Source organism: Cibotium barometz, chromosome 21 (genome assembly GCF_041138505.1).
Source record: "Cibotium barometz isolate CiBa-2024 chromosome 21, ASM4113850v1, whole genome shotgun sequence".
Taxonomy (NCBI): Eukaryota; Viridiplantae; Streptophyta; class Polypodiopsida; order Cyatheales; family Cibotiaceae; genus Cibotium; species Cibotium barometz.
In genome coordinates, this window is record NC_141066.1 from 36,093,631 (window position 1) to 36,107,933 (window position 14,303).

Below are 14,303 nucleotides of genomic sequence, written 5' to 3' on the forward strand. Positions count from 1 at the left end.
CTCCACGTGTACCTGTTTGAGTAGCTAGTACTACTGGAAACTGCGTATTAGTACCTGTTCGTATACTTGTACATGTTTGTGTGCATGTACCTGTTTGTGTACTTGCACCAGGGAGGCTTGAGCCACGGTCTCTGTTAGGGTGTGAGCCAAGCTCTAGTACGAGAGCGGTTGTTCATGAGTAGTCTCGGAAAGGCAGTTTCACGTTCACTCCCCTTCAGGTGTAGAAGACTCGTGGCGAAGTTATTTTGACTCATTCGACAAGTCTAGCATTGACAATCTACTCCAACACCACTCTTGTTTGGATAGCTTGTCTTCATATTTGCATTTGCATTGGATTATCTGGATGGAAAGCCCTTGGAATCTTGTACACAAATTAAAATACTAATGGTGGTGTAATGTGCAGTGCTTGTGTCTTGCACAGTGATGATGTACCTTTTAGTTGTTTTGTGCATTGTAGCTATTACATTTTAAGTGTTGACATGTGTATTGTTCACAAGACCATGCCCTAGCTGGTGTAGTTACAACCACAAACTTATAATGGTCACCCTCAGTCTTGAAAGCCATCTTTGGGATGTCGGCCTAAAACATCCACACTTGACGGTAGCCACTCTTGAGATTGGTACTTTGCACCATTGAGATGGTCCAAATTGTGCTCAATCCTAGGTCTTGAGATCTGTCTTGGAAAAATACTTTGCAGCATTGAGACGCTCCAAAATGTGCTCAATCTTAGGTCTTGAGATCTATCTTGGAAAAATATTTTGCACCATTGAGACGCTCTAGAATGTACTCAATCTTGGGTATTGGGAGTTTATTCTTGATAGTAAGCTTTTGAAGTGCCCTGTAGTCGACACACAAACATTCGGTTTGATCTTTCTTCCGGAAAAAAATAATGAGTGCAACAAATGATGAGGATGATGGATGGATAATCCAACCCGACGTAACAAGGACAACTTTTGTTCAAGCTTGTCGTCCAATGCCTTGGACAAGCGATACGGGAATGTACTAGGATGCTTTGTCCCTCAAACCAACGCAATCTGATGATCCTCATCACGACAAATGAGTGGAAGCTTGGGTGGGTGGTCGTCCCTCAACATGATATCTTGAAATCGCAGAAGGAGACCTACAATCCCTTTCTCTAAAGGTTTCCCTATCTGAACAATGGATTGTTGACTATGGACATAGATAACGGGCAATCAGCTCTTTTTCTGATTGCTCGTTGGGGTTATGACACGAGAAATGAGTGGAATTCCAAGAAAGCTCCTTTCCCCGCGAATTATGAGAGGCTAAGGTAGATCGTCATCGTATGGTTGTTTTTGTTTCCAAGAGTTTAAACGTCTGAGGAGAGGAAGTATGTCACGTGCCTAGTGCTAATCCTCGGGATCAGTGGCCTAATCTAGCAAGGTTAGGGAAGCCTTGGGATTAGGAGTAAGCAAGATAATACGGGCGGCTAAGATTATTATTAATAAATCCATGTGTACTTGGCTATTTATAACAGTTTAGTTATTTATAGCAACAATGGACACTATATAAGTGAAACATGGGTTATTGTTGTTATAACCTCACTATTGGTCAGTGTTAGGACTACGGCTACACGTGTGGCAGAGCATAGGTTGACATGCCAAAGGCCTCTAAGGGAGGATATGTGGGCCTTAGCCCCTGGCTCGGGGGAGGATTGAAGCATAGAACCTACGATCAGGAGGTGAGCTAGCCTCCACCCCTCTTAGGGGATTTGTACTAATCACTCGTGTTTTGCATTTAGGAGATCCATGGGGTTGTAACAATCCCTAACAGTGCGTTCCACATCTTGGCCATACGAGCCCTAGCCTCTCATAGGTGACACAAGTCTTCGCCTCCTTAGGTGACACGAGTCCTCGTCTCAGTACAGGCAACACGAAACTCCTTGGCCTCGCGTACTTTAGCATGAAATAGGGGGTGAGAGTGGTGATGACGTTCAACCTCACCAATGCACAAACAACGTTCAATAAGATGATGTCTCAGGGTGTTCATTGAGCCCATTGGAAAGTGCTTATTCATCTTTTTAGATGATATGCTTAATTTTTCAGCCACTAAAGAGCAACATGAGCAGGATGTGGAGAAAGTCTTGCAACTTTTGCGGGATAATCAGCTCTACATCAATGACAAGAAGAGTGCATTCGGATTATTAGAAATTTATTACCTAGGATATGTTACTAGTGCTTCAAGTATTCACCTTGACCCTAAAAAGATACAAGCTATATTGGATTGGGAAATTCACAAGACAACTCACGAAATCTAGTCATCTGTGGGTCTTTGCCAAGACTACAGAACATATATGGACAAGTTTTCTGACTTGCCTTGCCAGAAAGCATTCAATATTATGGACAAGGCTCTTGAGGCATTTTATGCATTGCAGAAAGTGGCCTCGAAAGCACTAGTTCTTAAGCTAGCATCATGGGATGACCCGTTCAAGGTTATTACTAACGCTAACGATCTTGCCATTGGAGTTGTTTTACAGCAAGATGGAAGACCACTAATGTCACCAGCCTGGACATTTCCAAGTCTGAAAGGGGTCTGGTGGACTCCAGGATGTTTAAATATTTGGAAAGTACAAGCTTTGGGAATGGGGGGTTATCCTAGAATACAAAGGACCACACTCCTAAAATTTAGGAGAGTTGCTATTTTTGGCCCGACTCCGATGGAAATTCTGTTCGCGTCATTACATCTGGAATTGAGTAGATACCAAGAATTGGCAAAGTGCCTATGACAGAATGTCTACTAGTTGGGATATTTTTAGAGCTAAAGATTATGGGAGAATCCATCTCTTAGATTGGGACATGTGGCAAGAAAGTGGATCAAAGTGAGACAAGTGGCCTGACACTTGTTAGCAAATGGATCAAAGTGAGACAAGTGGCCTCACACTTGTCACTTCAACTATTGTGTGGCTCTCCACTTGTCATTGGAGCCTTCTCTTGCCATTTTAGCTCATGGGAGGCCCAAATCTATAAATTGGAGCCCTCTCTCTTCATTAATAGAGGCTCTCTTGCTGCACACTAGCCTCTACCACCGTTGAAGGTTTCTCTAATGATGGCTACTCTCTTTCTCTCTCTCTTGAAGGCTGCCCATGAAGAATACCGGCTGTTGGGGACTGTTTTGGAGGCTTCCATCGCGAAGAAATACTGAAGGCATGTTAGAAAAAGTGATCTATGTCATATCATAGACAAGGTCAAAGGGATGTGGATGAATATGGTGAAGGCTAGGAGTTATCCCACATGCAAAGGCAAAGCCCATATGGTACTTGGACCTATATAAAGGGTCATTTCAATGTAATGTCACACAACAACTCATTCTCAAGTACACAATCTCTTGGTCAAGTAAGTGCATCTTGTGTTGCTTTGTATTGCTCTTTGTCATTTGTTTATAATCATGTTTAGCATTATGTTTGAACCTCCATAGGCTAGCCTAGTCCTAGATCCATGATTTCCAACATGGTATCAGAGCCTGGCAGGCTATGGCTTAGCTTAGTTTAGTTGTTTTGCCATTTCTCTTCAATATGGTGCCCACAAAAGGAAGTGCCATTGAGAAGAAGGAATAGCAAAATTATTGCATTAGTCTTTGCACCATTAGGGATCTGGTAGGTTCAGCTCTCCAATAGCTTAGGTCTATCTCTCTTAGCTTAGCTTAGTATTTTTCACATCATTAGCACTAATCTCTTTCATTAGGATTATTGTGTTGGTCTCTTTAGTTTAGAGCCCTTTAGACTCTCAAAGGAGATAAGAGTCCATAGACGAGCGCTCGCTTTGCCATACAAGAGGTACTTGGAACACACACCGCATGAAGAGAGAGAGTGAGCATCTAAAGAATAGATAAGCAGCTCGGCAACAAAGCAAAGGCTAGCCGGCAGTGAAGGCTATGCTGTAGACGGCAGCATCAGAACGAGAGATAGCAGCACGGGCCTCAACATTTACATCTCCAAGTGTCAGCTGTTTCAGCAACCTCCGAGACACGCATTTGCAAGAACAAGTAGAGCATGTGTGGCAGCTCACGACGGTGCACGGCCAACCACGAACCTAGTACAGAAGCCAGGAGGGAATGAGAAGCTATCACTGTCCAAAGCAGTAGAAGAAGGAGCTGCCCAGTAGCGCAGGCCACAGCAGAACATAGGCGGTGACGGCGAGACGAAGAAGGCAGTTGACCAGATCCTTATCCAGCATTATCTATGGAGCCTTCGAACACCAAGCAGATCCGAAATCGACGGAAAGCGCTGACATTTGGCGGTGCCCATCAAAAATACTAACGGTGCGCTGACAACGCAGTTATAAAAACCACCGTTGATACTAAGGTATAAAAACCTTAGTGTAAAAGAGGCCTCCATAGTGGGTGTTCACATGGGAAGCAAATGCTTCATCATCTTGGGATTTCTTTCTTTGGAATTTGTATTCCACAGTGGCATCATCAACAAAATCATCAACAACACCTTCACTGACATGAGTTTCAGTAAAAGAATCGACACTTACATTGGCAAAATATTTTACTTCGGCTTCATTATTTTGGTCATTCATCAACAAAAATGCATGCATCAAATATGGGAGATGTTTTGGATCTAGTGGGGGCACAACTCCAAAAATATGTAGGAAAATTTGTTGGATGAAAACCACCTCTAGGCACCTATGATGTAGCCTAAGTGGCAATGGTAGTTAGAATGGGTATGATTGATGGGAATGCACGCACGACCAATCTATGTGCAATGTCAGGACGAAGAAGATGCTATGCAAAATGAAGATGCAGATGAAGATGCAGACAAAGATGCAAAAATGGATGAAGACAAAGACGAAGATGTCAATGAAGATGAACAAGATGCTGTCTATGTTGATTATTATGTCATGTCATAATGACGAATGAACTATGCCCTCTCTTACCCAAATGTATGGACACCTCTAACCACCGATGATGTAGGTTATGTGTTTCTATGATGCTCACAATATCTCTCAGTAGGCCATGTAGCCCTCAAGGGGGGATTGATGGGGAGTTGGGTCTCCATGACCAACAAATGATGATGATGATGCCCATGGATATGATGATGATGGGGTATGGGAGAGGAATGTTTTTCATGTCATGTCATTTTCTTTTCGCAATGTAGAAGCTATGCTCCCTATGAGCGATGCTAATTTCTTTTATGTACTGTAGAGCTATACTCCTTATGAGTTAAGCTTTTTCTTTCATGTAATGTTAGAAGCAAGGAAGGGCATTATGATATGCCATGATCAAGGAAGGGTGTTAGAAAAAGTGATCTATGTCATATCATAGACAAGGTCAAAGGGATGTGGATGAATATGGTGAAGGCTAGGAGTTATCCCACATGCAAAGGCAAAGCCCATATGGTACTTGGACCTATATAAAGGGTCATTTCAATGTAATGTCACACAACAACTCATTCTCAAGTACACAATCTCTTGGTCAAGTAAGTGCATCTTGTGTTGCTTTGTATTGCTCTTTGTCATTTGTTTATAATCATGTTTAGCATTATGTTTGAACCTCCATAGGCTAGCCTAGTCCTAGATCCATGATTTCCAACAAGGCAAGGGTATTCAATCATTTATTATGATTTCTAGCCATTGTATGTGTTGTACCAGCATTTGTACTTGCTGTACCTGCTGTACCAGCCACCATACCGGCTGTACCAGCCACCGTACTTGCTGTACCTGCTGTACCAACCACCGTACCGGCTGTACCAACCACCGTACTTGCTGTACCAGCCACTGTACCTACTGTACCAGCATTTGTACTTGCTGTACCTACTGTACCAGCCACTGTACCGGCTGTACCAGCCATTGTACCTGCTGTACCGGCTGAATGGAGAGTTGTACTTGCTGTACTAGCTCTATTGCATGAAGACCCGTGGTTTTTGGGGAAGAATCAGTACCCACACGGAGGTATATGGATTATATTGTTGGCTCGGCATTTCTACAGCCTATGTTCCGGCTTGGTTGCCTCGTGTTGGGCTGTGTTATGGCATTTGTATATGGATAATCCGGCATCTCCCGTGGGGAGAGTAAGGCCCTCAAAGCTTGTACATGATATTATTCTCCTTGGGTAATAAAATACTCCAAGGGGGGGGTCGGCCCATTCCGGCCTCTATGCGGTGTCACACGTGCAAGCTCCATTTTCAGCATTTGTGGATGTTTTGTCCAGCTTTATGTTTTATGCAAAGTGATGATGGATATGTGTTAAGGCTGTGGCCATGTTTAAATGTTTTAATATGCATTGATGGTATCAACAAGTGTGTCAAAGGCCCTAGTCCCCCGGGCACCCGCCGCGAGTTTCAACTAACTTATTACAGCCGAAAGTTGAATGCTGCTGCAAAAAACTATTCGATACATGACAAGGAGCTATTGGGGGTGATCACAGCCCTCAAGCATTGGAGCCGTTCCTATATAAGAGGAAATTCACTGTAAAAACAAATCACCAAGCACTTAAATGGTTACAAACCATGCCTAATGCCCAATGGAGTGATAGACAAGCCAGGTGAAGTCAGCTTTACCACCAACAATTTGGAGGCATGATTGAGTATGTTCCTGGCGAAAATAACCTTGTTGCTAATGCTCTTAGTTAAAAAACCACCATTCAAACTATGCAGGAGTCCATTGTGCTCGAGATTTAAGGTGGATAGTATGAAGGCACAGTATGCGAATTCTCCGAAATTCGGGACTCGGTATAACTTGGCTCTCAGTTCATAACCGGGGCCACAAGGCAGTTCAAGGTGGCCGCTTGTTCTACAAAAACAGGCTATGTGTACTAAGGGAGAAAAGACAGGCACCTCTTCATAATACCTGTGATTCTCTTGTTGGAAATCATCGCGGTATCAACACTATCTTGGAGTGGTTAGAGTGATTATTTTATTGGCCAAAAATGAGAAGGGACATCTACTAGTATGTTAGGCATGCCAAATTTACCAGAAAGTGAAGGTTCCACACTTGAAGCATGCTAGGTTGCTCTTCCCTTCCCTTCCCCCTATTCTCAAGGAGTCTTTTCAGGATGTCAGCATGGACTTTGTAGGTCCTCTATTCACTTCACATTTCAGGAGGGCATTATTTCATAACTTTGGGACTAAGTTCCAGTAGTCCAATGCATTTCATCCACAGAAATTGTCACCAGCATGGACATTTCTCAGTATGAAAGGGGTCTGGTGGACTCCAGGATGTCTAAATATTTGGAAAGTACAAGCTTTGGGAATGGGAAATTATCCTGGAATACAAAGGACCACACTCCTAAAGTTTAGGAGAGTTGCTATTTTTGGCCCGACTCCGATGGAAATTCTGTTCGCGTCATTACATCTCGAATTGAGCAGATACCAAGAGTTGGCAAAGTGCCTAGGACAGAATGTCTACCAGTTGGGATATTTTTAGAGATAAAGTTTATGGAAGGACCCATCTCTTAGATTGGAACATGTGGCAAGAAAGTGGACCAAAGTGAGACAAGTGGTCTGACACTTGTTAGAAAGTGGATCAAAGTGAGACAAGTGGCCTCACACTTGTCACTTTAGCTATTGTGTGGCTCTCCACTTGTCATTGTAGCCTTCTCTTGCCATTTTAGCTCATGGGAGGCCCAAATCTATAAATTGGAACCCTCTCTCTTCATGAATGGAGGCTCTCTTGCTGCACACTAGCCTCTACCACCGTTACAGGCTGCCCTAATGATGGCTACTCTCTTTGTCTCTCTCTTGAAGGCTTCCCATGAAGAATACCGGCTGTTGGGGACTGTTTTGGAGGCTTCCATCGCGAAGAAATACTGAAGGCAAGGGTATTTAATCATTTATTATGATTTCTAGCCATTGTACTTGTTGTACCAGCCCTTGTACCTATGGTACCAGCCACTGTACTGGCTATACCAGTCCTTGTACTTGTTGTACCAACTTTTGTACCTGCTGTACCAACCACTGTACCTGCTGTACCAATCATTGTACCTGATATACCAGCATTTGTACTTGCTGTACCAACCACTGTACCTGCTGTACCAACCACTGTACTGACTGTATCAGCCACTGTACCGGCTGAATGGAGCATTGTACTTGCTGTGCCAGCTCTATTGCATGAAGACCCATGGTTTTTGGAAAAGAATCAATACCCACACGGAGATATATGGATTATATTATTGGCTCGGCATTTCTGCAGCCTATGTTCCGGCTTGGTTGCCTTGTGTTGGACTGTGTTATGGCATTTGTATATGGATAATCTGGCATCTCCCGTGGGGAGAGTAAGGCCCTCAAAGCTTGTACATGATATTATTCTCCTTGGGTAATAAAATACTTCAAGGGGGGGGGGGGGGGTCGGCCCATTCCGGCCTCTATGCGGTGTCACATGTGCAAGCTCCATTTTTAGCATTTGTGGATGTTTTGTCTAGCTTTTATGTTTTATGCAAAGTGATGATGGATATGTTAAGGCTGTGGCCATGTTTAAATGTTTTAATATGCATTGATGGTATCAACAAGTGTGTCAAAGGCCCTAGTCCCCCAGGCACCCGCCGCGAGCTTCATTGGTATCAGAGCATAGGCTTCCTTGGAAGCGGAGGATTCCTTCTATCAATAACGAAGAGAAAAGATCTCAAGTGGGAACCACACTTACCATCATTGCATGGCTAGCCACTTCATAGCTTATGAAGCAAGAGCATGAGCAGTAGACAACTTGTTAATCTAAGGATTTATGGATTCACAAAATTTTATCTTGGAAGTATGGAAGTATGGATTGGCTTTATGTGCATACATTTAGCACTCTTTCCATATGGATATTGTGGATTATATTATCAAGCTTACAGGCAAGCTATATGGAGATATATCTCGGAATATCTTAAGGATATGGTGAGGAGATATTTCTTTTGGCTTCATGACCAACCTGGCAAAGAAAAGCTAAGTATACTTTGAGTTTGCAAAGTTGGTGCTTTTGCTATTTACTATGAAGTGTTTTTGATGTTCACTAATCCTTGTATAGCCTCTAAATAATTGGAAAGTACAAGCTTTGGGAATGGGGGATTATCCTGGAATACTAAGTACCACACTCCTAAAATTTAGAAGAGTTGCTATTTTTGGCCCGACTCCGATGGAAATTCTGTTCGCGTCATTACATCTCGAATTTAGCAGATACCAAGAGTTGGCAAAGTGCCTATGACAGAATGTCTACCAGTTGGGATATTTTTAGAGATAAAATTTATGGAAGGACCCATCTCTTAGATTGGAACATGTGGCAAGAAAGCCAAAGTGAGACAAGTGGCCTAACACTTGTTAGAAAGTGGATCAAAGTGAGACAAGTGGCCTCACACTTGTCACTTCAGCTATTGTGTGGCTCTCCACTATCATTGTAGCCTTCTCTTGCCATTTTAGCTCATGGGAGGCCCAAATCTATAAATTGGAGCCCTCTCTCTTCATTAATGGAGGCTCTCTTGCTGCACACTAGTCTCTACCACCGTTACAGGCTGCCCTAATGATGGCTACTCTCTTTCTCTCTCTCTTGAAGGCTGCCCATGAAGAATACCGGCTGTTGGAGACTGTTTTGGAGGCTTCCATCGCGAAGAAATACTGAAGGCAAGGATATTTAATCATTTATTATGATTTCTAGCCATTGTATGTACCAATCCTTGTACCTGTGGTACTTGTTGTACCAGTCCTTGTACTTGTTGTACTTGTTGTACCTACTGTACCAACCACTGTACCTATTGTACCAATCATTGTACCTACTGTACCAACATTTGTACTTGTATCAACCACTGTACTAGCTGAATGGAGCATTGTACTTGCTGTACCAGCTCTATTGCATGAATACCCGTTGTTTTTGGGGAAGAATCAGTACCCACACGGAGATATATGGATTATATTATTGGCTCGGCATTTCTACAGCCTATGTTCCGGCTTGGTTGCCTCGTGTTGGGCTGTGTTATGGCATTTGTATATGGATAATCTGGCATCTCTCGTGGGGAGAGTAAGACCCTCAAAGCTTGTACATGATATTATTCTCCTTGGGTAATAAAATACTCCAAGGGGGGGGTCGGCCCATTCCGGCCTCTGCGGTGTCACATGTGCAAGCTGCATTTTCGGCATCTGTGAATGTTTTGTCCACCTTTTATGTTTTATGCAAAGTGATGATGGATATGTTAAGGCTGTGTGCATGTTTAAATGTTTTAATATGCATTGATGGTATCAACAAGTGTGTCAAAGGCCCTAGTCCCCCGGGCACCCGCCGCGAGTTTGAGAAATGGCCAGAAACAGATTTATAATCAACAGGCCTTTGATGTTCTCAAATTGTATTGCCATGACCACTAGTCGAAATGGAAATAGTATCTTCCATTGGTGCAGGCTATCCTAAAGAATGACTCATTCATCCAATATTGGCCGGACTCCATGTGAGGCAACATTTGGCTACCATTTCTCGCCTCTTCTTACACAGATGGTATCGCCATCATTGGAGACCAACTGTCATGTGCATGCACATGGACATGCTAATCCCTGAAGGGCAATAGAAAATACTAGATTCAGAAGCTTCAGCAACTGTAAACAAGCACAAAAGGCACTGTGGTGGGACCTGGTTCCTGTCGGCCAGCAGATAAGTGGCTTATCAAAGGATGTCGGCAGCAATATTTTGTGTCCAAGGACCTGACCAACAACAGGTCGGCCAGTCCACACGGTCTTCAAAAGCCTATAACTATCAAAGGCTAGGATCCTTATTATTCATTGTCCTATAGGGGCTGAGCCAGTAGGATAGGACTCTCTTGAATCAAGACAACCTTTTCTGGGGCAGCCTATGGCTTGCCAAAGTTGTACACCTTTTTGTACATTATGAATACACTGAAACTCAGCTATCTCTCTCTCGCTTCTCTCCATCTCTTGCTTGCATTTTGCAAAAAAGGTTGTTCTGGGAAAGGTGTTTAGGGCTGAAAGAAGACTCCCAGCGCTCGAGCTTCTGCATGTGACACCAACAAAACTACTGAGACATTTTCAGATATTATTGAGTCCATGAAGAAGCTCCACAGGGAGTAACTTCTCCCATCAAGTTTGTCTTCTTGTGCCAATACACCAAATGCATCACCCACTTGCTGAGCCATGATGCACACAAGGAACCAAATTGAAGCTGTAACATAATAGAAAGCCCTAAATCTTAGGGAATGCTTGCACTCCAATTTAGTTGTAGGCCTTCAATTTTGAGAAAAACTCAAAATTTTGGAGCTGCAGGTTTTTGAAGAAAACTTCAATTTTGATCTCCAATTTTGCTTACTCCCTGTACCTCAATTTTGAACAAAGCCCCAAAATTCTGAGTACACAAAAACTTCAATGTTGCCAGTAAAGTTGGTACCGTACACGCGGGCATGTACACTGTACAGAAGGTAGGGTGGTACATGCAAGTATGGATGGTTGCTGACAGAAGGTAGAGGCAGTTGATAACTGTACGGACAGAATGTACTGATGTACAGGAGGCTGTACAGCTATGCAGATGTAAGTACAGCAGCACGAGAGACCTTTATGGTAGCACGTGTGTGTACGGATGGCATGTACAATAGCTGTACAAACGAGTACGCAGTGTACAGACGGATAAGGGCATGCAGATGTCTACGAGAAAAATTGGAGCTGCTCCACACAACTAACAGAAAGGGCTCTGATACTAAATATTGGAATTTCCATAGAGTGAAATTAGGGTTTTCTACAGATTGCAGAGGGTGAACAGAAACGCATAGAGAGAGAGAGAGAGAGAGAGAGAGAGAGAGAGAGAGAGAGAGTACAGCTTGTGTGTTGGAAAACATGCAAGAGATTTCTCTTAGATTTTTCATCACACGTAAATACAAGATAAGTCATATGTTGACTTTTTGTGCCATGTGTATCTGGCCACATCATATATATTTATTAACACATACTAAGGTACACACAAGAGTGTGTTCCCATGCACTTATTTATCCTAACACCCTAACACATTTATCACTACCAAATGTGCATAAATCCTACACTCCAAACCAGGAGTTGCCATAGACACTCAATGGTGGGGAGAGGGACTGATAAAGGGCCTGCTGAGAGAAGATCAAGCCACAAATTTTTCCTTGAATGATGTGTCAAATTGCAAAGCATAGCCTCTAGGAAGATGTAGCGATGTTATGACCCCGAAGGTCATAACGTGACTGGCATGTTATTTTGACGTTAGGCTTAGACTTGGGCCCGTCTAGGACAACGCACATAGGGGATAAGTGCCTCCTGAGCGCTTATTGGCATGGATTAATGCGAAAAGCTATATTAAGCTATATTATTAGTAATATAGCTTATTGGCATGGATTAATGCGAAAAGCTATATTAAGCTATATTAAGCTATATTAAGCTATATTATTAATAATAGTGCTTTCTTGCTTTATTATTAGCCCAAGCCTTATATAAGTAAGTTAGTGGCTCCTCTCCCTTCATCTCCCATACCTCAAGCATGAAACTCATGCTCTCCTCCGTTTATGTGCTTTCATCTCCAAAAGCATAAGTTTTATGGTGAAGGTAAGGGTTTGTTCTCTCTATTCTCTCATATTTGTTTCAATCTCTATGTGTCCGACTAGGATACTGTCACATTCGCAAAAGCTATGTCTTCTTTCAACCCTAAACATCTTTCATAGGAACATCTTGATGTAAAATGCAAAGAAGAGATGGAGAGAAGAGAGAGAGAGATAGCCATATTTTCAGTATATTCACATAGTACAAAAAGGTACAAATCTTGGCAGCCCTAGGCATGCCCATGAAAAGGTAGCACACACCTAATCTATGACCTCAAGGGTCCTATTAGACCTACCCTCACGTGAAGGAAGATGATCCAAAGGTTCAATGGCAAAAGCCTTTTATAGGCCTCAAGAGAAGTTTCCAGCCCACCTGCTGTCGGCCAGCAGAAAAGACATAAAATATCCTCCGACCAGTTCCTATATCCTTTGGATATCTTCTAGGATCTTCCTCTGCCCTGTTCATGCCCTAAATGATCTGTTTTTCTGCTGTTCTTCAAGGATTAGCCCTGGGATGAGCATGTCCATGTGCATGCACATGACAGATACATCGGGGTTTGGGCAAAAGCATGGTCGTAGTGTGGTCTAGCCTCATAGCTCAAGGATGCTTTGGACATAGCTATGGTTGGGAGGTGAACCGCTAGCATCATATCTATTTTGGTTTGTGGGTGTTTTAGTGTCTTGGAGGAGCTGTTTGGGAGAGAACTGGATGCTTCCATTGGTATAAAAGCCACTCGAGACTTCATGTGAGCAAGGATCATCCTCATGTATAAGTTTCTTTTTTGCCGAGAAATTGGTATTTGATTGTTTATTTGAGAAAAGTGACCTGTGCATCCTGCACCTGGAACATGTGAGCAAGGATCATCCTCGTGTATAAGTTTCTTTTTTGCCGAGAAATTGGTGTTTGATTGTTTATTTGAGAAAAGTGACATGTGCATCCTGCGCCTGGATGCCTTGGACACTACACCAACTCAAGTGCAAGGCCCTAAGGCTGGACCCAGGCATTCTGTGAGCCCTTGTCCAAGGGCAAGTCGCCAGTGTAGTGCCGTCAAGGGGTAGTTTTAGTCATGCATGTCCTGCACACGTCAGTGTTGTGCCTGTTCCACACTCATTCGTAACCCTCTTGTATGATGTAATGGGTCGTGTTGGCGTGGAGAGACCTGCAGGAACAAGATGTGCAAGTACAGAACGTAGAGAAGCACACGAACAGGAGTCAAAAGAATGCCCATTTTCAGAAAATGCACTAATAAGATTGTCAAACGATTGCACGTGAATGAACAGTTCAAATCCTCACCCAGGGGAAGGTTTATTCTCCACTATTTCTTCTGGTATTTGCTCCTCATCCCACTCCAAAATTTGGCCAGCAGCTTCCAAAGCCTGAACTTTAGAAACGATTGCCTTCAGATCTTCAGGTGTTGCATGTGCGCGTGGCTCTACTGTCTTTATTACACAACTACAAGTCGTTCAATAATTTTCAGAAATCTTCGAAACTTCTACTGCTGTTATTTCTGTATTGGTTGTCGCTCTGCATACTGCAAAATAATGTCTCATGATTATCCTTCCAACGTGAAAGGCACATGTTAAAGGGGAGAATGTCCTGTGAGACTCTACATACTCTCGATCCTTTCATCATAAGAGTCCAATGGCCTTCTTGCATTCTTCCCAGTGCATTCCGTCCACCTCTGTATTCCTCAAGAACTGCTCCTCTCTCTTTCTCCAAATCTTCCTCTGAAACACGAATCTGCAGTCATGGAGTCCATATCAAAACTTGAACTCCAGAAAAAGTAGGACTTTCTTTAAAAGTTAAGCTGCAAGGAAAAGTAGAA

The 14,303-nt window shown here is 43.0% G+C and overlaps 2 protein-coding genes across 4 annotated transcripts in view; both read right to left on the bottom strand.

Moving 5' to 3' along the window:
- LOC147627138 (zinc protease PQQL-like) overlaps positions 1 to 13,903 on the bottom strand; it is a 74,787-nt gene extending 60,884 nt beyond the window's left edge. For all 3 annotated transcript variants that reach the window (XM_086815750.1, XM_086815749.1, XM_086815751.1), the window contains exon 1: positions 13,772 to 13,903. The gene's annotated coding sequence lies outside the window, so the exon portion shown is untranslated. The remainder of the gene's footprint in view (positions 1 to 13,771) is intronic.
- Positions 13,904 to 13,918: 15 nt separating this feature from the next.
- The window catches only part of LOC147627139 (zinc protease PQQL-like), a 43,733-nt gene continuing 43,348 nt past the window's right edge, over positions 13,919 to 14,303 (bottom strand). The window contains exons 3-4 of the mRNA XM_086815752.1: positions 14,093 to 14,218; positions 13,919 to 14,009 (exon numbers count right to left, since the gene is read on the bottom strand). Coding sequence (XP_086671878.1) covers positions 13,980 to 14,009; positions 14,093 to 14,218 — 156 coding nt within the window. The 3' untranslated portion in view covers positions 13,919 to 13,979. The remainder of the gene's footprint in view (positions 14,010 to 14,092; positions 14,219 to 14,303) is intronic.